A 27,122-nucleotide genomic window follows, 5' to 3' on the forward strand; every position below is an offset into this window, starting at 1 on the left:
TAGTCTGTGTTACGGAGTCCTTGTTTAATGTTGTGTATTATTCAGGTCCGTCAACTCTTGCCTTGCCTTGTCTTGCCTTGCTTTGTCTTCGTGTTTTGTTTATGTTGGATTTGGATTATGTTTGGTTTTGACCCCTGCCTGGACTGTTTACCCCTTTGGATTATCCCTAAATAAACGACTTACCCGCAATTGGTTCTCTCGCTGTGTTTCTTGCATCACGTGCTGTGACAGATATTCAACGAGTAACCCCACCAAGCCTTTATTTGTGATCAAATAACTTTTCACTTTGAAAAAAGTGATCAAATGTGGATTAAAGATTAGGAATATAATCATTTTATTGTTTTTATAGAATAAAATAATTACATTTAAATAATTATTTTAATAATAATAATAGTTACAATTGGGATTGAGTCAAATTGCATTAAAACATCATAATAAAGCATTCAGTTAATATTAAAACAAAGCCTACGGTTTTTATTTTGGGGAAATAAGACTACAGGACAAGCGGTTTCGAGAGTGGATGGATGAACAGCAATAGTATAGTTATCATATGGCGTCATCTGGCGGATAAATTGGGTACTGAAAGCGCGCGCACAAAAAAAATTGCAAACAAAAGCCGCCCACTCTTGCACTTTCATTCGTCCAATCAAGTGTCAATCCGCACGCCGGAACTACGAGTAACAGGACCCTCTGTGGCGCAAAAATGGAGGATAACGTTAAGGACCTCTGTCGACCTCAGATGTATTTATTTGGTGAGCTGAAATAAAACCTCATGTTGCATAATCATACATATGCTTTAATCAGTATTATGCAATCATATGGCATGCGTCTGCTTGCAGCATTGGATTGCAATAAAAGAGTTGTGGCTAATGCAGCTAGCCTCATGCAAGGAGTTTGCCTTTGTTTATAGCCTAATGCTCAAATGAGTGCAAATGTTATTTTCATTGTTATTTCAAACATATTGTGGACAAGAGGTGTGGGGTATTTCTTTTGCTTACTATGATTTCGTGTCTGTAGACTTATTCAAGGATGTTGTATGTTATGTGGATGTTGATTGTTCCTTGTTTTTTTCCTCTAAAGTTTACTTTCATGCAAGTTTTACAACATTAATGAATAAAACACAAGTTTTGTCTTCTTCCTTTAGGTTGCTCATTGAAACCTGGTAAGAAAGAGCACAAAGTCGAGTTAGATGATGATGAGGCTGAACATCAACTGTCACTCAAGGCGGTGAGGAAGATGAATTGATAAAAAATGTCATTAAAATGACACAAATCACAGATATTCAGTCCTACCTTTATATAAATGTAGACGTTTTGATCTGTTCTGTACATTTGTCCTTTTTTGTAGCACTTCAAATATTAATATTTTATCTTGTAAATCCTTTAGTTGATCCTTTACTCCTGTAAAAATGCACGATTACTGTATATTAGCTTTTTTCATGTTTGCTGAAATCAGGGGGTGCTGTAAGTTATATAATATATATATATATATATATATATATATATATATATATATATATATATATATATATATATATATATATATATGTATATATATATATATATATATGTATGTATTAACTATAAATCTCTATATATTTCTAAAGTATTAAACTTACTGAAGAAAGACTGAAATGGCATATTCTATTCTATTCTATTCTATTCTATTCTAAAACATAGCATTCTATCCTGGAATAAATAACACTGTTTTATAACGTATTATTCTATGACACTGCATTCAGTTCTGTATTGGGAATATTGTTATAGTGTTCATCATCACCGTGCCAGTGATTCGTATTATAGCTGAATTATTTCGATTGCCCATGAACTCACATTAACAAACCAGTTTCCTCTCTTCACCTTTGTGCTCAGGTGTGTTTGGGTGCTGAGGCGGAGGATAAATTCCACACCGTGGAAATGGAGGGATTGGCCTACGATGGCAAAATGACCAAAATCACTCTTGCTGTACTGAAGCCATCCGTTCTGCCTTCTGTAAGTGTTCTAGTCTACATTTCTGTGTCAACTGTGTATCCATCTATCTAATTATGCATCATTCAGAAGTTATTCTACTTTGGTTATTAATAGTGCAGTGACTGTTTTTGTTCATTTGGTTTGATTCAGTTCAGTAACTCTTTATTTGACAGTGTCCTTTTCATGGATTTTTCTATAGTAGTAGACCTTTGTTGATTTCGAAATCATATTGAATTTAACGTGGATGAAAACAAGGCTGTGAAGGATAGACTTGCAGTCTTTATAGTAGCACGCACTGTATAAAGGTCCTAGATCATCTAATCTTCACAACTTCCAAACTTCCAAAACCGCTTTTACAGAGTTTTCTCTACTGTAAGTTTTTGGAAGGATGTTTTGTCTGAACAGTCGGTACTGGTATGATATTACACAGCCGTAGAATCCATTGAACTCCTGTACTTCAGTCCCTCACAGTCTCATTTGTATTCCTGTTAATAATGCATAATTTCTAGCAACTAACTCTAAACCAAACTCTAACCCTAACACTATTGTTATTACACATTAATAATTAATATTAATCTGTATTTAAGGGAAAAATACCCCCAGGTGAGTAGGATAGAACATTTAACTAATAAACATCACCATTTCCAGAACAGAAATCTGAACATAGAATTCAGATATATATGTATACCCTATATGAACAAATCCTTCTCATGTTCAATATGGATAGGGATAACATATTATTGTTATTATTATTATTATTATTATTTTATTAATTTTTTAACTTAAAAAATATATATTTAATTTGCAATAAAATTGCAATAAAATTAAAAGTATTGTATTTTCCTTAATTTCCTTCCACTAGTCTGAAAAAACATTATGAGAAGCCAAATATGCCAAAATCTCAGAACTGACCAATGCAGGGCCTATTGAAACCTGTTTTGTTTTCTCCCCAAATTCAGTTTTTTTTTTTGATTATTCATGAAAAATATATAGTTTTAATAAATATTTAATGAATAGTAGTAGTATTACATTAATACTTATATTCTGTACAAAATTAATATGTTTCTGTCACAGTTTCTTAAAGTTTAACCAGACTTTTATTTTGATGGGTTGCTGTGAAGAGTTTTGTTTGTGTGTATATATGATGTAGAAATGATGACAGTTTTTCTCAAATTAAATGGTCAAATGCTCATAAAGTGACTCTCAGAGCAGCTCTGGAGACAATGTTTATGTGTTCACTTCTTCATTTATTGAGACTTCATTCATTCACACAGAGACACGCAGAACATGCAGGATTCATATTTCAATAACATTTTTGCGCCTAAATATTCACAGACACTAGCCCATATTGCGATCTGATTTAAATGAACTGACTTAGCGTTACTTTTAATTTATTAGTCTGCAATTTGGCAAATTCTGTGACATTCCACGATACATTATACAGTAAATTCCATTTTTTGGAATGGATTCCGCGATTCTGTCTGCATTTTCCACATCGCAGAAATCATAGTCCCCTACCAGTGCATGAAAAAAGTGATTTTGCCTGTAGTATCTTGCCTTAATTGTTTAACTGAAAGGGCGACCTTAGATTTACAGACTTTCACTTCAAATCATATTTTGCGGTAGACAGAGTGTTCAAGTAATGTGGTAGTGAAATAAATATTGCAGATGTTTCTACAAGTTTACTCAAATTCATTTTGTAAAATAAAAATAGTGCTATTATGCCCTCAATGACATCTTGATATATGGATTTATACTGTGAAGGGATGCCTGTTATGGGTGTTTTATGGTATTGGAAGAATGTGTCTAATAAAAATTCCAGCTGTGCCGAGGCTGGTCAAGTTGTGATTGACAGATTGTTTTTGGAAGGGGCTGGGCCATCATTGCATCATCAGGACAGCAGGCACAAGCCCTCCATGACATCAGCACATATTTGCCTCTGTTTTATATCAGCTATGGAAAATGTGAGCATCTCTAAAGAGCTCTGCAAGGAATCTATGTTTTTTGGCTTAGAGTGAACAGTAGATACCAACTGCGGGTATGCTTAGTACCGTGGGTGGAGTTGTTAATGGTGGCGTATTCATTTTCTCTCATATTTGTTTTGACGACATTTGTAAGCCCTTTTTTGTGTTATTTTGACCTTGTCTGTAAGATCTTGGATTTTATTCAGTCTATTCAAGCCCAAAATTAGCAAACGCCCTAGGATATCTGACTCGAGCAATAGTTGTACCTTAATTACAAGGCTTTGTCTCGATTTCTCAGGAGACAATCAACTCATCAGTTAGCGTTTGTGTTGAAACGGATCATCTGAGATGATGTTGGACGTTAGGGATTGTTCGCCATTCAATGTAATTTCATAGCTGTCATTTAAAGCATTAAGCAGACCATCGCACCCTCAGCTGTTTACATCTGGTTGCCATCGATTCAAGTGCTGTTGCCTGGCGCAGTGGAATGTTCATTCAGATTTTTTTGGCCGTGGCTTGCATTTCGCGAGTTGCGCAATTATGTACTGATGTTTAGCTGAAGGCCTGGCTGGGATGTTCTGGCATAGATTGATCAGGACAGAACCCAGTCGTGAATTCTTTCTGGGAAACACATTTTTTTGGTTGCTTGTGTGGTGGGAATCATTTAGCATCTGATTTTAGCACCAAATCGTCTGATAAAGAACACCTAGTAGTATTTGTTTTAATATTCAATCATCTACGCAACTCTTGAAAGTTTTTGTCTTTTTTTTTTGTGTTTTGAAGTAAGTCTCTTATGCTCACGAAGGCTAGATTGATCTGATCAAAAATACAACGGTAAGAGTAATATTGTGAAATATTATTAGTTTCAAGTAACTGTTTTCTATTTTAATAGATTTTAATATATAATTTATTAGGGCTGTTCCGATCACGATCGACCGATGTTAATGCGCATCTCGTCAGTAAAGCCGGTTCTCTAATCAGCGGTAAATTCCATCAGGTGCGTGATTTCATATAGAGCAGCTGTTACTACACAGACCCATTGTTAACTGAGAAGATGCGCAAATCCACGTTAAGTTCCAGCGTTTATTTGCGCATCTTCTCAGTTAACAACTGCTCTGTGTAGTAACAGCTGCTCTATGTGAAATTGCGCACCTGATGGAATTTACCGCTGATTAGAGAACCGGCTTTACTAACGAGATGCACATTAACGATCGGCCGATCGTGATCGGAGCAGCCCTATAATTTATTCTTGATGCAAAGCTGAATTTTCAGCATCATTACTCCAGTCTTCAGTGTCACATCATTCTAATATGCTGATTTGCTCCACAAGAAACATTTCTTATTGTTATTAATGTTTAAACAGAGCCTCTTTTTTGGTTTGATTGTGTTCTAAAAGTAGAGCGTGAAACAAACGTTTTGCATTTGTTTTGTTCCATCATTCTCGCTTGATCATTACAGCAATATGTGTGTCTGCATGTTCCCTCTAGCTAAGTCTGGGAGGTTTTGAGGTCACGCCTCCTGTGTCCTTTCGCCTGCAGTCCGGAGCGGGGCCGGTCTACATCAGCGGTCAGCATTTCGTCAGTGAGTACATTTTTGTATTTTCTCATTTGTTAGGACCAAACATGACCACTGAAAACCAGTTCAGGAGTTCAGAAAAGCCCTTTCCCGGGTGTGTCTTTTGCTTCTCTTGTTTATTCTTCTCTTCTCTCTGATGAACTTCTTCTTTCTGCTTGATGTGTCGTCCATGGGAGTAATCTTGCCGTCCTAAAGGGCCATTTTCTCTCCGCACGGACTCCAAATGAATGAACTGGCACCATGCAACACCATTTTCTCTGATTTAATCGCTTCCATATGTTTGCACATGCTGTTTAGACACTTTCAGCATGTCAGCTCTATTCTGCGGATATTAAACGAGTGCAGCATTTGGGCCTCCACTTACATAAGTCAGACTGGTTTTGTCATACAAACTTAGACATGTGAAGTTGTTTTGGTTTTTATTTAAACCACAGTCAGTGATGTCAAGAGATCTCTGTGGTGTGCTCAGGTCTGAAGGAATCAGATGATGAGGAAGAGGAGGAGAATAATACATCACCAGTGAAGAGACCGTCCAACATGACCCTTGCAAAAGTGCCTCAGGTGATTGATCTGTCTTTGACCTCACATCAAATAATGTTGGTTCCACACAGTTCATTAAAAGCTTCTAAATTATGATTGTTTTTGGTGCATTACACTTTGAATTGAAAAACGTCTTCATTTAAATATAAACAGAGATAGATACTTAACATAAAAATCTCACTTAACCTTTTACTTTGATCAAGATACAACAAAATGACGTAAAAAATGTATCAAAATTAACAGTTCATTCTTAAAACAAGAAAAAAAAAATCTAGCAATTTATCAGTTATTTCCTTTTAAGATTTTTCCTAAACCAGGTAATTGTTATATTTTAAGCATAGATATTTGTACTGGGAAACATTTTATCACAGAATGTGGTACTTTCTTTTGGTAATAAGACATGAAAAGGGTTAAGGGTAAGTGGGTGTTGACTTTTGTGGAATCTCAATAAAGAGACACATTGTTCAATACACATTAAATCCTCTAGATAAGTGTCTGAGACAAGCAACAGCTTGTCGTCGATGTGATACACAGAGTCTGTTTGAAATCTTTTGTCGGAGTGTTGAAATGATCCCAGAATTCTTACTGAAGCAGTGAGCCATGAGATGCTGTCACTTACAGTGTTTTTACTAGGGTTAAGGGTTGTTGTTGTGATTTACGGTTAAATAGAGAAGACACAATTTAATGCATTAATAAATGTTTTTAGAAAAGAAAGTTTCAGGGGAAGTCGTGGCCTAATGGTTAGAGAGTCCGACTCCCAATCGAAAGGTTCTGAGTTCGAGTCCCGGGCCGGCAGGAATTGTGGGTGGGAGTGCATGTACAATTCTCTCTCCACCTTCAATACCACGACTTAGGTGCCCTTGAGCAAGGCATTGAACCCCCAACTGCTCCCCGGGCGCCGCAGCATAAATGGCTGCCCACTGCTCCGGGTGTGCGTGTTCACTGCTCTGTGTGTGTGCACTTCGGGTGGGTTAAATGCAGAGCACAAATTCTGAGTATGGGTCACCATACTTGGCTGAATGTCACTTATCTATGTTACAATTTTCTCTAGCATCTAACAAATCACTTCCATTCAGGTTTTACTGCCAGATCGCTCAGTTTTATATATATTTACTTAGTTCTGTTTCCAATGATTTGCTTCTTTCATTTCAGAAAAAACTGAAAATGGACACAGATGAAGACGAGGATGAGGATAGTGATGAAGATGATGATGACGACGACGATGATGATGATGATGAAGAGTGAGAACTCATGTTTATTCAGTGTAGATGTGTGTTCTGTTGAAAGGTTTTTACTAGGGCTGCCCTCGACTAAAGATGTTTCTGATCTACTAATAGTTGTTCATTTAGTCGACTAATTGCACGTTTATATTAATTAAACCAAGTAATTCATAATAATGAGCCTTTAATTGCCTGTAGCCTTTCAGTGCTCAAGCGCACACATAAATCTTGTCACAACGCACTGCAGAAGTTATGTTTATGAATGCATCAGAGGGAAAAACAGCAGGAAGACTGCCTTAACATTGTAATATTTCATTAATTCATGTGTTTTCTGTATTTTCGGCTGCAGTGACAAAATCGACGAGACTGACTCGACGTCTAAAAGTATTTGTTTTCCATTTGAAATGGTTCACTTAAATGTAGATATTTTGCTTTCTGCAGATATATTTTTCATGTCAGTGAGTCAATCACAGTGTATCGAGTTTTTTTGACGCAGTCAAGTTCACAGAGACCTGGACAGCAGAAAGTGCAACCTGTTTGCTTTCATTATTTTACAAAAGCACAACGGGTTGTTTTTATTGTGAGCGCACACAGATAGACCTTTTACAGATTCGAAAAGATGTATTACTCTTATCTGTATGACCAGTAATTTGCAATTTAAGTTAAATGCAGCTTAAATACAGTTTACACTTGAATAGCATACATTTTTCTAGGTTAACGTTATGTAATGATGATACTACTTGCATGTTTCAGATGATAAGCCGCATTTGAGGTTCTAAACTAAATGACCATTTGGATGTCCTGACCATTGATTGTAATTAGCACATAGACCAGCTGTTAATAATGACTTTGCCACTTCCTGTGGATTGTTTCTATTTTTGGAACCTGCAACTAAGTGACTAATAACATTTTTGATAGATTAAGCCTCTTCTCGTCGACTGAAGGCAGCCCTAGTTTTTACACTCAGTAAACAAGAATTCACTTTGAGAGAATAATTAGTATTTTTGTTCATTTGATAAACGTTTGCATTTTTTTGCTGTCTCGCTTTTTAGAGACGATGAAAAACCTGCTGAAAAGAGCCCCATCAAAACCCCTCAAAAAGTGAGTCTTGCCACTTCTTTATCTTTATACAATCAGAAAAGTGGAAATGCTGTGTATTACACTACTGTAAAATGTGTAATATTTTTGAAAGAAGCTTCTGATGCTCACCAAAGCTGCATTTATTTAATCAAAAAATACAGTAAAATTTTATATTTCAAATTGTTTTTGCATTTTAAAATATTGTTTTTTTTGTTTTAGTATATATTAAAATGTAATTTATATCTGTGATCAAAGCTTAATTTTCAGCATCATTACTCCAGTCTTCAGTGTCACATGATTTTTCAGAAATCATTCTAATATGCAGATTTGCTCCTCAAAGAAATATTTCATGTTATTTTCAAAGTTTTTCTCTTTTTCTTTTTCTCTCAAACTCTTTGCTCAACATTTGCATAGAAACCTTGATACATTTGTTTTTCAGAATTCTTTGATGAATTTATTTGTAATGCATTGGAATCTTTTGTAACATTAAAGAAAGTCATTTATTGTCATTGTCATATTGTCATTAAAAAAAAACCCTACTGACCCCATACTCTTGAACTATTCTGTTACATTGCTATTGTCCAGAATGAAACCAAATGAACCCCATAGTGACCAGCAGGTGCCAGTCTCTGCCTGAGACACAGGATGTTGCCTCATCAAATATTCATCACCACTTGTTATTATCCCATCATGTTGAGATCACATGGTATTCTCTCTGTCTCTTCATATAACACAAATTCTTCCTCCCTCATGTCATGTTTATCATCTTTATCATATCTTGTTTGCATCTTTTCTTCATCCGTCTGTTTTCATAAACTCTGTCTCTCTGTCTGGATCGTAATGAAGTGTTCCTGTAGCTCAACTGGTAGAGCACTGCGCTAGCAAGCAAGCAAGCGCAAGGTTGGGGGTTCGATTCCCCGGGAACACATGATATGTTGATAGCCTATGTTTCTGCTAAATGCATAAATTTAATTTAATTTAATTTAATGATCACGTATACACTGTTAAGCTTCACAGACAGTCTGACTTCACTTGTCTACTCACCACTTGCTTGTTTGGGGACAGAAGATTAATGGATGAATAAGAAATTTATACTTTCATTCAGCAATCACTTTTAAATTAATAAAAAGTTACAGTAAAGACATTTATAATTTAACTAAAGAATTAATATAATATATATTATATTATATATAATGAAAGTGAATGTAGTTCGAATCAAAATCTAAACTATTTCTGCACCAATAAAACGCAGTGGAAATAAACTGAAAAACGAATAGCCCTGCTGTGTGTGTGTGTGTGTGTGCGTGATAGAGTGTTTGTATGTGTGTTTAGAGATCAAAGCGGGTACATACCTGCTCTGTGAGGACTGATTCCTGCCCTGAGGAGGGACGACAGACAAGCACTTCTGTCTCACACTCCACATCCTCCCTCATCCCCCCATCCTCAATGCTTTCTTCTCTTCTCACAGCTTCCAGTGTCTCACTCTCTCTTTCTCTAGCCGTCTCGAGATCTGGCTTTGACCCATCAGCTCTTTTACATGTTTGTTCTTTCGCTGTTCACTTCGTTGGAAACAACGTCTGTGAAGTCTGTTTATAATAGTTCATTTATGCTACAGTGTTCAAATGACACATTGCGGGCTAATATACCTTTTTAATAAATAAATATAACCACATTTATGATGCATTATAATGAATTGGCATATACTATATACTAAGAATAGGTCTTCTAATGTACTGTAACCTTTTTCCTTAGAAAAACATGTTGCTTGTTATAAGGTGATGATTTTCTTCCACTGTCTGTTTTTCTCTCTGGGGTATAGAGTTATAGAGCAATGACAGTGTCCTGTGGTCCATTTAGACCGTGACTAGACAGGCTGTGCTTCTAACAAATTACTGCTCTCTTTCATCACGGCTCTCTTGACAGCCCAACTGAAAAACTTCTGAGAAGCGTATTGTTACATCACTGAAGAGAAAAGCTGTCACAATCACCCAATTCACAAACATTATCCGCTGTAATGATTCTAACACGGAGCATGACAGGTGACTGGAGCTTTGGCACCTGTTAAATAACTCATTTTAACCTGCAATGTGTCTCTCTCTCTCTTTTTCGCTCCGTCCAATTTTTCCAGACCCCAGAGAAGAAGAAAAGTGCAGATAAGCAGAACGGCTCTCCAGACAAGAAAGCGGGGACATCAGGGAAGCCCCAAACGCAGGTAAGTTATGATTTTTCTCACGTAAAGGTAATGGTGTAATATCACAATACAGCCGTTTTGTTAGAAATCTACCGAAAAATTGTTTAAATATTAAAACATTCATGCCTATATTCTGATAATTAAGCAAACTAAGTGTTTTTTTTTTGTTTTGTTTTTTTTTTCAAATGAAATGTTCTGCGAAACCTGTTTTATCTTATTTGGTATTTGATGGATGCAAACCAAAAGATAAGGCTTAATCATAATAAATAAATTATTATGTAACATTATATTATGTAACACTTTGGTTTTAAAACAAACTAAAAAGAAAATGAACACGTTCTGATGTTCTCATGGGTCAATGCAAGTTGTAGGAGCTGTCTGGGTTTCAGGTTTTGGTATTCAGTCCACATCCCATTTTCCAAATTTCCAAGCCGTGCCAACCAAAAGCCAAAGTCTACCAGTGGGTGCCAGAGGTAATTCTTACCAAACGTCCAGGTGCAGTTTAGGATGCCGAAAACATGGCAGCCTCACAGAGAAAACCACGGGATAATGAGACGGCTGTCTTTATTAACGATTAGCCAACACCGCCAAGAGCAAATGTAAATTAGACCAGCGGTACCCCTAAAGATAAATGCGCGCAGCAGCATAATTCAAAACTCCAGCTGTGATTAGCTGAAAACTGCCCAGTCTTGGGAGGACACAATGACTTTTTTACTTTTTTTGTGAATTCACTTAATACACTTTTAATAACCAAGCGTTTTAGAGAAAAATTTTCAATCTTGACATTCAAAGTTTTTCTCCTAGCCCATGGAAAAGGTCCATTGTAATTTCCCATGCAAAGAAACGGTGAAGTGCTGTTAACTAGCTGCTGGTGGCAACAATCCCAAAACGACCAATTTGAAGGTCATTTGTGGTCTGCTTTAAAACAACAAACTAGTCTCAAAGCCACTGCCTTTTGGCAGGGCGACCGATGTTGGGAATCTAAAATGCATTCACCAGAATTTCTTGTAATCACATTGTTTTCTCCTTTGACCGGTGCACATGCTGTTGTGTGGGGTTGAATATTCTTTGATGTAGTTTTTTTTCTTCTTTCACTGTAATAGTGGTGCTGAATAATAATAAAAAAAAAATACAGGAGTAGGAATGCTACGCCCAGTAAGAGTTCTTCAAAGACATTTAGAGAAGTCACAGTCATCCAGACGGAGCACAAGAACAGTGTAAACTTAAGAATGTATGTATATGTGTGCTTTAATGATTTTTTTGCTTTCTATTTCACTAACAATACAACCAGTTGCCTAAGTTGGCAGGTTTTTTTGAAGGTGACAAACAAAAGCGAGACTGAACTTTCACCAATTGTTTAAATTTGTCTGACCTCTGACCCCTGGAACACACCCCTTCAGGACAGGTATAAACCTTTACAGGGTGACCTTTGGTCTTTGCATTCAAACCCGGACCACCTTTAACATGTACGCACCCGCACAATGTTTGAAACATCCCTTAACAATGTGGAAATCAGTTTCCCATCGTTCCCGCTGGCTGTTCACTTGAAATAACAATGTAAGACTTGGTAAGCTTGTTATTAGCATCTTAGATGCTTGACGTAAGGAGCACTAATTACCTACTGTTATAGAAAGACCTGGGGGGTGGGGGGAGCTGTGTGTGTGTGTGTGTGTGTGCACCCGCATTTAGCTAATTCCATAATGGCCATGTTCTGCTGTAAGACGTGGTTGTTAAAACACCTGACCAGATTAGACAGTCAAGCGGGCATCCTCCAATCTTTCTCAAACTCTTCTGTTTCCGGTCGGCCACTCCTACTCGTCCTTCTCCTACCCTTGTTTCCGGTGGCCACACCTCTGCCTTTAGAAATCATTAGGGCTTGGCGTTGGGTGTCCCTGCAGGCCATGAAGTGAGCGGAAACGGTGTGCTCTGTCATTAAAGTGTAGCAGACGCACTGCTTAACTCTTTGCATTCTCCCATCAGAGAACTGTATATCTGTATGAATGCATGAAGAAAAATTGCTTGCATTTCCCACTGACATGCACGAGCAGTTGTGGAATGCTCTGTACGACTGTATTTGCATGCAGAAACAAGTTTAGTACAATAGTATGGGGCATAACTGTAAGATACCTACATCTGTGAATGGCATGTGATATGTCATAAAGTATACAAGAATATTCATGCACGAAGTCAAGTTCGTTTCATGATAGTCTGCCTCCGCTGCAATGCAAACTGTTCATTGTCTGTCTTGGGAAATGCTTCCTCAAAATGGCAATTTCTATTCTGGCTCTTTTGCAGCCTAATTTGTTTAAGTTATTTCTGTCAATCCAAAAAAGTCCTTTAAGTAACATGGTTTCCAAAAAACAAACAAAAAACAAAAAAAAAAAAAAATTTTAACACCGATAACAATAAGACATATTTCTTGAGCTGCATATCGGCATATTAGAGTGTTTTCTGAAGGACCATATGACACTTAAGACTGGAGTAATGATGCTGTAAATTCAGCTTTGCATCACAGGAATGGATTGCATTTTAAAATTGCAATCCATTCCTGACAATCCATTAACGACTCCAAACTTTGACCACAGATGCTTTTATCCAAATTGTCTTCCATTGTATAGAAGGTATACATTTTATCTGTTTATGCATTCCTGCCATTCCCAATGCCATAAAGAATAATCATTATATTTCAGTCGGAATGAGAAAATGAAATGGCTGAGTAGCTGTGTGCTGAACTGAGTTGTTAAAAATCTATCAGAGCATACTAGTAGCATAGACGGTGGAAACCGAGAAGAGGCTGAGATGATGACTGTATGGACACTTGTAAAGTCCATTCCTATTAGGCAGCTGAGACCATTACCTGTCCTTAAATACATAAAAGTGGCATTAGTCTAATAGAGCTGCGAACAATGTGCAAGATCATTTGTAATATCCCTGATTGATAAAGGTCAGTATTTTTTTTAAGTTAATTGCTTGATCACAGCTCAGTGGAGTCGCATGTGTGTTTGTGTGTGTATAAAGGACAACTGATTACATCAAATGCTAGCGTGCTAATGATTAAGTGCTGTCCCCTGGCATCTGTAATCAGTGTCTGGCTTAGATTAAAAAGCTCGCTGCACACTCTGTCTGTCAGCTGTCTTAACTCTACAGCTGTCCTTTCCTAACACACAAAAACGCCCTGCTATATAATGACTGCACCACACCGGGCCTCTCTGGTCTTCTGCCAGTCCTGTGTGTGTGTGTGTGTGTGTGTGTGTGTGTGTCGTGAGTGCATTTGTCCTTTAATCTGATACCTTTTGATCTATCGCATGCTAGTCAATTGCTACAGAGGAAAAGGGGATTATTTATTTTGATCTCCCAAAGAAAGACTGGAAGACATTGTCCATTACTTTATGTTCTTCCCTCACTTTCGTCTTTCATCTAGCTGGGCCAAAAGTTCTGGAGGATTCTTGAGGGATGTTAACCTGTTCACCTTGAAGCCGAACACATACACAATGCGTGTCAAGATGTGCCTAGAGATGCTTTGGTTTTGTGACGTTTTCACTGTTAGGAAAACCAAACTCAGACCAAACTTGTACGTGAGCCTTTAAGTGGACTTGCATCTTATTTTAGTATCTCTCAGACATCTTTCCATTCAAACTATTGTGTGTACATAGTGTAATTTTACCATTATTTATATACATTTGTAGTATATATTCATATGTTTCTTAATATTTTGAATTTGAATGTATATATATATTTCGCTTTAGTTTATTTCACTTCAGCTAATTTTATTTCAGTTAGTTTCCAAGGCAATTAACTAATTAAAAAAAAAGTTGTTTAGCTAGTATTTCTGGTTTATTTTATATATCTTTTCCTACTGACTTAAAAAAAAAAAAAAGAAGAAGAATATGTAAACATGAAATAATCACTCCACCTATCAAGATGGTCTAGTTTGGATCACTTTAAAGGGCATGGAGGTCATCTGAAGCATTCATATATACACACTTATGCCAAAAGTCTTCATGCTTTACATCTCCATTTCTTCCTTCTATTTCCATCTTTTCACTTACTGTGTAAAACAAGGCTCTATCCATCAGTGTAACCCTACAATCAGTGTGGATTCCTGGCTGGGCTGCATGCATGGACAGGTCAGTGTGTGTGTGTGTGTGTGTGTGTGTGTGTGTGAGAGAGAGAGACAGGAAGCACTTATATCAGTCTGCAGAGGGATAGTATCTCTCTGCTTAAAGCTGGACACACACCTGTGCCCAATGAGCACACACAGAAACAGAGTGTGGAGTGTGGACTCCAGATTCTTCAGTGAATTTGTAATAATTCAGACATTTGCCCTCACAATCTACTATACTATGAGAGAGCATCAGTAAGCACATAAAACATTTTAATTTTAATGCACCAATGCAAACCCTGTTTACCAGAGATGGGACCAAGTCACACATGTGCAAGTCTCAAGTAAGTCTCAAGTCTTAACCTTCAAGTCTCAAGTAAGTCCCAAGTATTTTTTTCTTGGGCAAGTCAAGTCAAGTCAAGTCACAAGCTATGTCAAGTCAAGTCCAAGTCAAGTCACCTTAATATTGTTATTTTACCTGCAGAATCTGATCTTAATAAAGTTAAAAGACAAGATATAAGTAACTGTCAGTAAATTAAAATAATTTGGATTTGCATTGTAAATACTCATGTTCAGTAAAATACATAATGGAATCAAACAAAATTGTAACTTCCTAAAATTATTTATTTTTCACTTCTGCCAACAGTGTTTGAAATGTTTTACGTTTTCAACATTGAGTCCATAAAACAAATAACAGCTAAACATCCAACAGACTCCTCTCTGAACACCTCTCTCTCTCTCTCTCTCTCTCTCTCTCTCTCTCTCTCAAACACAGTTTACATACAACATTAAACTTTGTTACATTTCTCCTCTCTCTCTCTCTCTCACACACACACACTCTCTCTCTCTCTCTCTCTCACACACACACACACACACACACTCTCTCTCTCTCTCTCAGAGTATAGAATATAAATATGACGTATTTTCAGTTGTTTCATACTTTTTTGTTATGTACAGTACAGACCAAAAGTTTGGACACACCTTCTCATTCAAAGAGTTTTCTTTATTTTCATGACTATGTAAATTGTAGATTCACACTGAAGGCATCAAAATTATGAATTAACACATGTGGAATTATATATGGAATTATATACATAACAAAAAAGTGTGAAACAACCAAAAATATGTCATATTCTAGGTTCTTCAAAGTAGCCACTTTTTGTTTTGATTACTGCTTTGCACACTCTTGGCGTTCTCTTGATGAGCTTCAAGAGGTAGTCACCTGAAATGGTCTTCCAACAGTCTTGAAGGAGTTCCCCGAGAGATGCTTAGCACTTGTTGGCCCTTTTTCCTTCTGTCTGCGGTCCAGCTCACCCCTAAACCATCTGGATTGGGTTCAGGTCCGGTGACTGTGGAGTCCAGGTCATCTGGCGCAGCACCCCATCACTCTCCTTCTTGGTCAAATAGACCTTGATGCCTTCAGTGTGAATCTACAATTTTCATATTCATGAAAATAAAGAAAACTCTTTGGATGAGAAGGTGTGTCCAAACTTTTGGTCTGTACTGTACATAACAAAAAAGTATGAAACAACTTAAAATACGTCATATTTATTTTCTGTACTGTATATATATATATATATATATATATATATATATATATATATATATATATATATATATATATATATATATATATATATATATATATATGCGCCGCCCCTGGAATGCGTTTTTTTGACGGCCTGCTAGCGGATCATTAGGGGCCGTTCACATCATGTCTTTTGCGCGCGCAAGTTCGTTATTTCCAATGTATGCGCGCTCATGATGGAAGCAACGCGCGCGCGTCGCACCGCATCGAGTTAAAAACATCTAAACTTTTCATAATGCCGCAAGCGCACCGCAGGTCATGTGACAATAACTAACCAATCAGCTTCCTCCTTTCCCGTATCAACGTTGAAAGCTCAGCTAAGATGAAGGAACAGCTGTTCATAGCTGTATATGGATTGCCATTTTGAAATGAATTTAGTAGCAGAGCTACTGCGAGCGATGTTTAGTGCTGCAAATCCATTTATACTTTGCTGAAATTTCCGCGTCTCCATTGAGAGAGAGCGTGTCATGGATGCTTAGCAACGACAGACGCCCCAGGAGCACTTCTGCCCGAGCGCTTTGGAAAGGAGGAGAAAGCGGCGCGACTAGCGTTTTCCACGCGTTTTTAGGCGCGAACTATTGAAGACAAAAGCGATGACCCTCGGTACCTCTCAGGCTGACATGTTGATGTGATGTGATATCTGATTTAAGTGGGCGTGGTGTGTGTAAGGTAGAGAGGGCATGACTGATGATACTGTCCTGATCCAGTCACGACGCTATTCTCAGCCTGCGCTCCAGCTGAGTAATCAACTTTATTTAAAAAAATAATTTATATATTTTATATTCAAACTGAACACATGGTGTGATTAACACTCAAGTCATTCAAGTCATCGTGTCTCAAGTCAAGTCAAGTCCCGAGTCTTTAACTTCCAAGTCCGAGTCAAGTCTCAAGTCCTAAAAATAGCGACTCGAGTCAACTCGAGTCCAAGTCACCAAGTCACAAGTCCCCATGTCTGCTGTTTACACCTGGGAAACTTTACTGGCTTTGAAAGAAAATTACCATCCCGTGCAGTGACAAAATAAGAGACCTGCCCTCCAAAATATGATCACAGTTTGGCAATCTCCTAGCATCTGCTACAGCACCTGTGTTTACTTGAGCTAAACTGACTTAAAAATCAACTGTGAAACCTGACAAACCCTTCACAGGCACACTTAAAAACATATTTCAGACAAAAATTAAGATTTCTGTTTAAATTGCATATAAAATTCACCATCCAGTTGGATGAATAAATTAACATGATGCATATTTGTTAGTCATACATAAATGAAACGGGTAAGAAATAGGCATTTATAGTATAGTTAATAGTTCATTTGAATAATATGCATCTATTTGATTTATTTAATCATTTTCAAAATGCATTTATTCACATTGCTAAGAATCAGCATGAATCTGTTCGTTGTAAAAACGATTTCATTTATTCTGTTGAAAACTATTAACATCCTTAAAATATGGCTAAAATATATCTATGTAAAAACCACATTTAGTTAAAAGTTATGAGATTGAAAAACTGGATTATGAATGTATAAACCAGATTATTGTGTAATTAAAACACATGTAGTCTGTTAGTATTATTACAGAAATCTTACTGGTTTCTTACCCGTTTCATCTATGTATGAGTATGAGTAAGCATCACATTAAGTTTATTTATGTTTATATCAACTATATAATATAAATTATCTAAAAAATGTATGAGTTCAATGTAATGTGGAAGAGTAAATCCACTAGTATATCGGTGATGGAGAGGATAAATATGCTCACTTGCATTTGTTCTCCGAGAGTGAATTTCATGCTATGATGCTCTGGAACCAGTTTAAAAATAAAATTATTATTATTTTTTTTAAAAGACAGTAAAATGCAAAAATTACTTTGAGAAGTGAAGTTATGTCTGAGAGAACCTGCAGCGTGCTTGGTTATCATGGTAATGGACATTGATATAGTTTAAAAGTGTTTTTGTGGCCACAGTGTGTAATAGTTTTAATGGTGCTGATACAGTAAGTTGTTCATCTCTGTATAACATGAGGGTGTTCGGAAATGATAGTCTTGTCACTGAAAAACAAGTCATTTATTCCTCCTCTTGGCAGAGCGTCCCGTCCCTCCAACGCATCTAAGAGCTTTGGGCTTGTCTTCTCCTGTATGGAAGCAATAAAACGATCATTTGTAACGCTCCAAATTTGTCAAAGGGTGCTGTCATTAGTTCAGAGGTCTGTGGGCCGCTGATTAAGGCTCAATGGGTCAATGAGCCTCCTGGTGTATGTTATGCAGGAGAATAACCTTTTTTTTGATTGTACATGGCCTCTTGTTCTCAATATCTAGCATGATGTGTGGCACTGACACTCTCGGACAAAAACAGAAGAATTGAGCTGAATGAAAATTTGGTTGTCATCTGTAGAGCTGCTTTATACTAAATTGAATTTTTGAATTTTTTCTTGTTTACAGACACCACAGAAAGTAAAAGACAAGTCTGCAGCAGGGCCTTCTGGGAAGACTCCTAGCACTCCCAGCCTGAGTGAGGTCAAAAGCAAACTTGCATCAACAGCTAAAGAGGTACAAATACTCAACATATTCTCTTTCACATTGACATTTGTCTCCCTGCTACATGTGGATGCACTTCTTTTCTGTAAACACACACATGCTTTAGCCCTGACATACAAACACACACACACACACACACACATGCTGTGTGTTAACAGTAAGTAGGCTGACTTAGCAGATGATGAGGTGGTCAAATGTTAATGAGGTGTCTGAGTTAAAGGCCGGAGGGGGAATGACCATCTATATGACATCATGATGTCAGGATTATCCAGTCCTTCTGAGTCCACCTGCTCACTTCCTCAATCAGTTCACAAATGCACGCATTCACTCAGCACCCCTGACCACTAACCCTCTTCATCCTCACATCCTCAGATCTATAATAGCCTCCTGATCATTGTGAGTCTCACATTACATTGCTTATGTGTGATATGCTGTTTTTCAGTTCGTGAGAACGAATAATGCAAGCTATAAACTATGCATCCAAGTAGGCAGTAGTACAACACCATAAGTAGATGTTTAATACTGATTTTCAAATATGCAAAACTCTCTTGGCTTATCTGCACCACCTAAACTATTGTTCAAACACTTGGGGTTGGTAGTTTTTTATGTTTTTGAAAGACATTTTATGTTCAACGAAGTTCTTAGCTCACCAAGACTGCATTTATTTGATCAAAAATACAGTAAAAAAAAAAGTAAAAAAATGTAAACATATTATTACAATTTCAAATAACTGTTTTATATTTTAATATATTTTAAAATGTAATTTATTCCTGTGATGCAAAGGTGAATTTTCAGCTTCATTACTCCAGTCTTCAGTTTCACATGATCCTTCAGAAATCATACTTATATGCTGATTTGCTGATCAAGAAACATTTTTTATTATTATTATTATTATTATTATTATTATTATTATTATTATTATTATTATTATCAGTGTTGAAAACAGTTTTGCTGCTCAATCTTTTGTGGAAACTTAATATTGTTTTTCGATGTATTGAAAGATTGAAAAAATAGCATTTATTTCAATTACAAATCTTTTATAAAATTATAAATGTATTAACTGTCACTTTTGATGTTTAAGTATTAATTTATTAATAATAATAATAATGATAAAAAAAGATTGAATGGTGGTGAACTTACTCATGGTCATGGATGTGGCAATCAACTGCAGGTTGAAAACAAAAAACCTGTAATAATCCTGAAAAGCGTATATACACTAGCTGTATGCTTCTTAAAAACTCCCCCAAAAAAAGGAGAGCGAGAGGAATGGTGTGTTGTGCCGTAATATCTAGTTTAAAACTGGAAGGATAGGATGGATGGATTGTGTGGAGCAGATATGATGATTTGTGTCCGTGTGATTTCATTCAGTCTGCTGTAGATAAGGGGAACTGGAATTACTGTAAAGGACACAAAAAATGTGAGTTCACTGAAGTGCGTCCAACACCCAACGACTCACCCTGTTCATCACGGCAGCAGTGCTCTGGCTCCGAGACAGGATGATCTCAACACTTAACAGAGAGACACCAGTGATGAAAAAGGGCCATTTCATTTCTACCAAAAAAAATATGTTTCTCTGAAACAGGGGAAGCCACTTCCAAAGACGGAACAGAAGTTTGAGAACTACGCTAGAAGCGCTTTCAAGATCTCCGATAAACAAGTGAGTATCGCTGCTTTCATAAAGCACTGTCCACCCTCTGGCTGGAGTATTTCTAGCACTCACACGTTGCGTAGAAAGCATGTACTGCAGCCCTAACAAAATTTGTCAACACTTCTAAGAGGTCTTTTATGTAAGAAATGTCCACTTAAAAGATTAAGACACTTCAGCTCAGAAGATGAGACATTCCTCAGCCGGCGGAGAAATACAAAAGCATCAGGCTAGAAATGTACTCTATTATGCGAAGACAACCTTAACTACGTCCTGTTCAACATAGTTATAAACATACTTAATTTTTTGTATGTTTTATGGATTTTTGTTGTGTTAATGTAATTTATATTCGTTTATATATATATATATATATATATATGTGTGTGTGTGTGTGTGTGTGTGTGTGTGTGTGTGTGTGTGTGTGTGTCAGTAGTATATTTTTAATTTATTATTATTATTTATTTAGTTAGTTATTTGAGGACATAAACTTAAAACAAAGTCCAACTAAAGTAGCTGAAATTAAATACATTTTTGTTTCAGGAATTTGTTTATATTTTTATGCTTTTATTTTCAGTTTAAAGTTTTAGTCAGTTGGTTTTGTGTTTGTATCATTTTTATTAGTTTTATTTGTATATATTTTTTATTAATCTTTATTTCAGTTTTAGTTATTTTCGTACATCAAGTAAAACTCAAAGAAAAATAAAATATAACAATAAGTTTACGTTTATTTATTTTAGTTAGACGTTTTTATTTCAAGTAGCGAAAATGTTTTTAGGTTAAGCGGGCATTTACACAACACCAATTTAAACTGAAAACGTAATTTATTAATTTTTTTATCCATTTTGGCTGCTATTTTACACAACAGTGTTTTGGGGGCATGAAAATGCAAACAATTGAAAACTGGTTTCAAAGTGCACGTTTTTATAATGATAAATTTATTGTCTGAGTGTAAACTGTCAAAACCAAAAGTTTGTGAAAATGGTGACGACATGCACATGCATATTATGTGTTTTGTCTATAGGTATGCGCAAGCACTTGACAACCAAATTCACCGCTCTGTAGAAGAATGTGTATGTGTGCAGGAGCGTAGTGTTTCTTTACATAGTGACATCGCCAACTACTGGCCTGCATGCATAATACAGTGTTTAAGTCATTTTCACGAATCTGTGTGAACGGGATAATTTAGAAAGCATTAAATGTGAAACCTTTCAAAAACACAAAGAAAAAACTTAAATTTGTAGTACATTGTTGCCGTGTCGTGTAACCCTGCCTCAAGGGGGCGATATAGTTACTTTGGAATGTTTGTGCCAACATGGATGTTATTATTCTAGTAAAAAAAAAAGTGAAATACTTGCATTTGAGTATATTTTAGGCCTTTCGCATCTTCTGTCTTACTGGGCCAGTCGGGGGTGTCATACTGAGTTCTTCCTGCTGCTCTCTCTCTCTTTTTCTTTTTTTTTTTTTTATCAGCAAATGAAATATGTACTGATTGACCTCTTGGCATTCAAAAGAACAGGAGGGAGCTGTAACGCCTGACATCTTTAGCTGTGATTTAAATCCCTCCTTCACTCATTCCTTTCTTGCCATCTCTTTTATTCTAGAGCTTTTTTTGCATTTGTATGTGTCAGGCTGGGTGTTGACCTAAAATATTGCCGTAGTCTAAAGCAGCCCTCACAAATGGGTACGTTTGGGTCAAGAGAAAATTCTCTCTTTTAACTAAAGCGCACTATCATGTCTGCTGTAGCTCCTCAGGATGAATTACTCACGAGAGAGTGCAAATGTCAGTGTGAGTGTCTGTGTGTGTTAGTGGTACCAGTGGGGTGGATCTTAAAAAAACACATCCAGGTCTTATTTTACCCTAATATCTTTTTTTGTGTGTGTGTGAATTAATTTATTTGACAGACATTTACACATTTCTCAGTTTTTTGGGAATCAAACCCATGACTTTACTATCTGCTTTTTTGAGCTGCAGGAACACATTACCCTTTTTTCTCATTCCCTAAAAATCAGTTTGTAGGTAGTTCAAGTACTACATAATGCCATTATTCATTTTTGGGATTAATTATTTTTTTTTGCGTTTGTATTCCCTTGCTTAAAGGGTTAGTTCACCCAAAAATTATGTCATTAATGACTCAGCCTCATGTCGTTCCAAACCTGTAAGACCTCCTTTCATCTTTTTAGATTTAGTCCGAGAATTTTCAGTCCCTCCATTGAAAATGTATGTACGGTATACTGTCCATGTCCAGAAAGGTAAGAAAAACATCATCAAAGTAGTCCATGTGACATCAGAGGGTCAGTTAGAATTTGTTGAAGCATTGAAAATACATTTTGGTCCAAAAATAACAAAAATTACGACTTTATTCAGCATTGTCTTCTCTTCCATGTCTGTTGTGAGTGTGACTGCTGTGACTGTTGATGTACGACGCTGCTGACGTGTTATCTTTGTTATCGGGCGCACCAGAAAACACATCAGCAGCCTCACTGCAGTGTTGTGAACGCGCTCACAACAGACCTGGAAGAGAAGACAATGCTGTATAAAGTCACAATTTTTTTTTTTTTTTTTTGCTCCAAAATGCATTTTCGATGCTTCAAAATATTCTCTGATGTCACATGGACTACTTTGATGATGTTTTTCTTACCTTTCTGGACAGGGACAGTATACCGTACACACAGCTTCATTGAAATGAATATTTGCTGAATGCATTATATGAAAGAAAGGTAAATTAGACAGGACTGCACTCAGGCACAGGGTTCTCAGCAATTTCAAATTAGAAGTCCCTTTTCCAACACTTATTATGGGCCAAACAGAAACACTAATCGGCTGAGATTTGACCTTCCCCCAACTTTTTCTTTTTTTCTTTTTAATGATCAGAAACAGTTTTTCTGTTTGGCCAAAGAGCGTCAGAAACAAAGTAGCTCCCATTTTCCATCTATTTTGTTATATTAACCCTGGACGATATATCAGTCGACCAATATTCATAGATGTGTGAAGAAACCACTGTTCCAAAAGATGTTTGATCGTGCTGATTATAAATAAACGTACATTTCATTCAATACCCAAAACTATTAAAATGGTCAATTTTTGTAGCCAATTTTTGTACGTTTTGTATTTTTATACTCATCATATTGTTTAGTTGAGTCAAGTCTCCTGTGTGCCGTTTGTGTTCATTGCTGCCTATGAAGATTGTTTCAGATCACTTATGAGGTCCCGTTTCAGTTTGGATGCTGCATTTGAAAGAATGCAGTAAGTAGCTCACTAGCATTTGGAACGGAGTTTAGATGTTTTTGTGTTTTGGTCGGTATTGAGCCCTGTGTTCAAGAAACAAGGCTGGAGTGTGTCAGACTTTGCTGTGCAGGTATCCTCTCAGATATACAATGGGTGGAGCGTGTGTGTTGAGAGTGTGTTTTCTAGCAAAATCGTCTTTGGGAGCACAGCAGGCAGAGAGGTGTGAGACATGTCTTTGTCAAAGAGAGGCACTAGTCATACCCTCTGGTATGTACAACGACTGCACCCCCTTCCTCTGGGCTCCAGACGCACAGTTAATGTGGAGTTTTTCATCCAAGCTGACTCACACAGCTCTAATTATTAAGTATCCAAATGAGTCGCTACATCAGAGAAACTCCATTCCAGCTTCACCAACTCATCCTTTTCCCCCTCCTCTCTCTCTCCCCCCAATTATTTCCTTGCAGGTGATCAAAGACCTTTGGAACTTTTTACAGTCACTAAAAAAGTAATGGCTGCACTGCGCTCCCCTTCCCGTCCCGGTGCAGCAGAAGTCTGGGGTGAGCCAGTTACGGCACTTCAGCTGTACGATCTGGTCTTTTCCCATCTTAACGTGATCCGTCTGCTCTTCTCTCACTTTGAAGATGGATAGAGCAAAAGGAGCATCAGCAATGGCAGAGATATCAAGCATCATGTTTTTATGTGTATTTCTTATAATTATGGATTTTTTTTTTTGGATCTTAAAAGAACATGTAATGGGACGTTTTGCTAAGATAGTTTTAATTTAAAAAAAGAATCCGAATTGGTAAATCTCACTAAATTCACAAACTTGTGCAGGTCATATTTTACCTCAAAATTCAAAAGAGATTATATTTTGCGTGAAGGAAATTAAGCCTATTTTGGACTATACAAGTGTTTTGCATTATGTTTTTTTCTTTTTTTTCTTTTATAAGAATGAAGCACATTTCCCCTAATTTTCATTGTCAGTATTTATGCATCATGGAATGATCTGTGGTAGAGATTATAATTTATGGTTATTTAATAAAAAAAAATTATAATAATTGTACTATTTTATATTAGTAAAAATCACCATTAAAAATAATGTTGGGGGGAACTTTAGTAACTCATTCTGGCACATTATGATCATGAGAATTTGGGGTGTATATATATATATATATATATATATATATGCAAAAATGCTCATGGTCAATAAAAAAGCTTTTTTTAATGCAAAATATAATTTCCCTTGTTTTCTTTAGCATTTTGGGTAAAATATGATCCTGTGTGTTTTTGTTAGCATCGCTTTAAAATAGAAAACCAATATTGGTTGGTTGGTGCTTGTTTATCACACGTTTAGTACAATGTTTTGTAAGGCCATTTAAAAAAAAAAAAACTAAAAAAAAAAACATTGTTATCATAAATGTTATCTTGAGCAAAATATTTTTTTACACTACCAACCCATTTTGCTTCTTGTGTATATTTGAAACCATAATCACTGTAAATGGGCCTCTTAATTTCTTCATGTGAAGATGGCAGCTGAGGTGTAGTAATTCTGAAGATTCAGTCATATTCTGATTGTTCCGTCTGATTAAAGATTCCGTCTAGTTCACAGAATTCCATGCAGCCCTTGCAGCAATTCCCACGGCCTTCAACATTAAAAAAATTATAAAACAATCAATTACCAATTAATACAATTATCAGTTAACACAATTTAGTGCTATAGACTCTTTTATTAAAATCCTCTTGAGAAGCACGGCCAGAATATCATACCTTGTTAAAAAGATGATTGTTAGTACATGTCTGGTTGATTTGATGCCTTAAAATCGGATTTCACTTTTATGTTTTTTTTTAAGTTGTTTTTATTTGTATATTTTTACTAAACCATTTTAATTTGCTAGCACTAATAGTTAAAACACTGAAATATACATAGGTGTTTTTTTGAAAGCAGATCTGTTTTAATTAAAATTACATGTTGTGTCTCCCTGTGTAATTGGTACAAGTGTTTTTTTTTTTTTTTTTTTTTTTTTTTTTTGTCTGACAAAGTAAATGCTTAAAACAAGCAGGGCATTGCAACAAAACTGTATTGTTCCATAATGATCAACAAAATGGTTTATAATGCAGTCGCTCAGTGCAGCCAACGCTATCTCACGTCCAATTCGTACGTATTTTATGAGGTGGCTTATTCGTACAAATTTGTACGACCTCACTCGTACGATTTTATACGATTTGTCTAAACCCCAGTGACGGTTAGGTTTAGGGGCGGGGTTAAGTGTAGGTCATGTGTACAAATTCAAATTTGTGCAACTCATAAAATACGTACGATTTGGCAACAATCATATGAATTTGTACGAGTGTGGTCGTACAAATTTGTACGAATAAGCCACCTTGTGAAAAATTGACGAATTGCCATGAGATCGGGTTGATGCAGCTTGTTTGTTGATGTTGATTAAACTTGGAGCTGTTAAATTTTTGTTGCATCATTCTGCTCGCTAGCATTGTTAGATTAAGTTCTTTTCTTGAATGGAAATTGAGGTAATCCATCTTTAGTTAATCTGTGAAATAAATACTGTATAAAAACTTTTTGTCCGTGAATTATAACAATGTGAAGTTGCCTATATTCTGCCTTTAACCAGTCTTTGGATGAAGGTAACCAAATGCTAAGGTGGTGTTTGTTACTGCCAACATCTAAGGCCGGAGATGAGATCATGTTCTTGCCATGTAAAGTTTTCAGAACAAGACATCTGGCTAGACTAGCACAAAACAAACTATATTCTGCACCTCTCTAATCTGAAAGTGTTCTTATGTGTGTTGTATTGCACAGTTGCACCATGCAGCATCTTGATTTTAGCTGTCCATCAGTAGTCATTTCATTTACAAATAATGTAGGTGTGGATTTATTGATTTAACGATTTAATTGATTTTTACTCCTAGCCTACATCTGAACGTTGAATCAAAAGCAGCTCTGATGGAGTAAATGTTAGATGATGCTGTACATCAGAGGTGTCATTCCTGAAGGGCTGGAGACCAACATTTTTGTTCAAACCCTGCTCCAACACACATGTACTTTTCAAATAAGGAAACAGCTGAAGGACTGGATTAGTTGGATCAGGTGTGTTTAGTTAGGGTTGAATCTTAAGTCTGCAGGGCTCCGGCCCTCCAGGAATTGAGTTCGACACCCCTTCTCTACATTCTTGTAACACTCAAAGGACCATACGGCGCAGTAGAGTTTACGGTTTAGATGTTTTCTGTTCGACCTTAGCAGTCCTTTTCTCCTGCTCCAGAAAGTCTCCATCCCATTTCTCCTCCCAAGGTGTTCACCTGATTCCGTTCTATCAATGGCTGAAACATACTGTTACATTTTCTTTTTACACTTGCTTCCTTTTTCCTAATTGTCTGAAGCAAATCTTGGGAAAAACGTGTCACATGTTGATCAGCATGTTTCCTAAACTCTGGAACCTGGTCCAGTCCGTGGCCATCATGATGACGACTCTA

General features: G+C 36.6%; 1 protein-coding gene across 2 annotated transcripts; it reads left to right on the forward strand.

The window, feature by feature from the left end:
- Nucleotides 1-635: 635 nt before the first annotated feature.
- LOC128027681 (nucleophosmin) lies at nt 636-26,207 on the forward strand. Of its 2 annotated transcripts, XM_052615490.1 has the most exons (12): nt 636-752; nt 1,145-1,227; nt 1,872-1,991; nt 5,422-5,515; nt 5,979-6,070; nt 7,202-7,290; nt 8,322-8,370; nt 10,478-10,561; nt 18,667-18,774; nt 20,131-20,179; nt 20,345-20,419; nt 24,098-26,207. In XM_052615490.1, the coding sequence occupies exons 1-11, from the start codon at nt 704-706 to the stop codon at nt 20,377-20,379; spliced, it is 852 nt and encodes a 283-aa protein (XP_052471450.1). In that variant the 5' UTR covers nt 636-703; the 3' UTR covers nt 20,380-20,419; nt 24,098-26,207. The 2 variants fall into 2 exon arrangements, with proteins under 2 accessions (XP_052471450.1, XP_052471449.1); XM_052615489.1 differs by lacking the exon at nt 20,131-20,179 and having other exon boundaries at nt 637-752.
- The last annotated feature ends 915 nt before the right edge of the window (nt 26,208-27,122 follow it).

The sequence above is a fragment of the Carassius gibelio genome, chromosome A14 (assembly GCF_023724105.1).
Source record: "Carassius gibelio isolate Cgi1373 ecotype wild population from Czech Republic chromosome A14, carGib1.2-hapl.c, whole genome shotgun sequence".
Lineage (NCBI taxonomy): Eukaryota > Metazoa > Chordata > Actinopteri > Cypriniformes > Cyprinidae > Carassius > Carassius gibelio.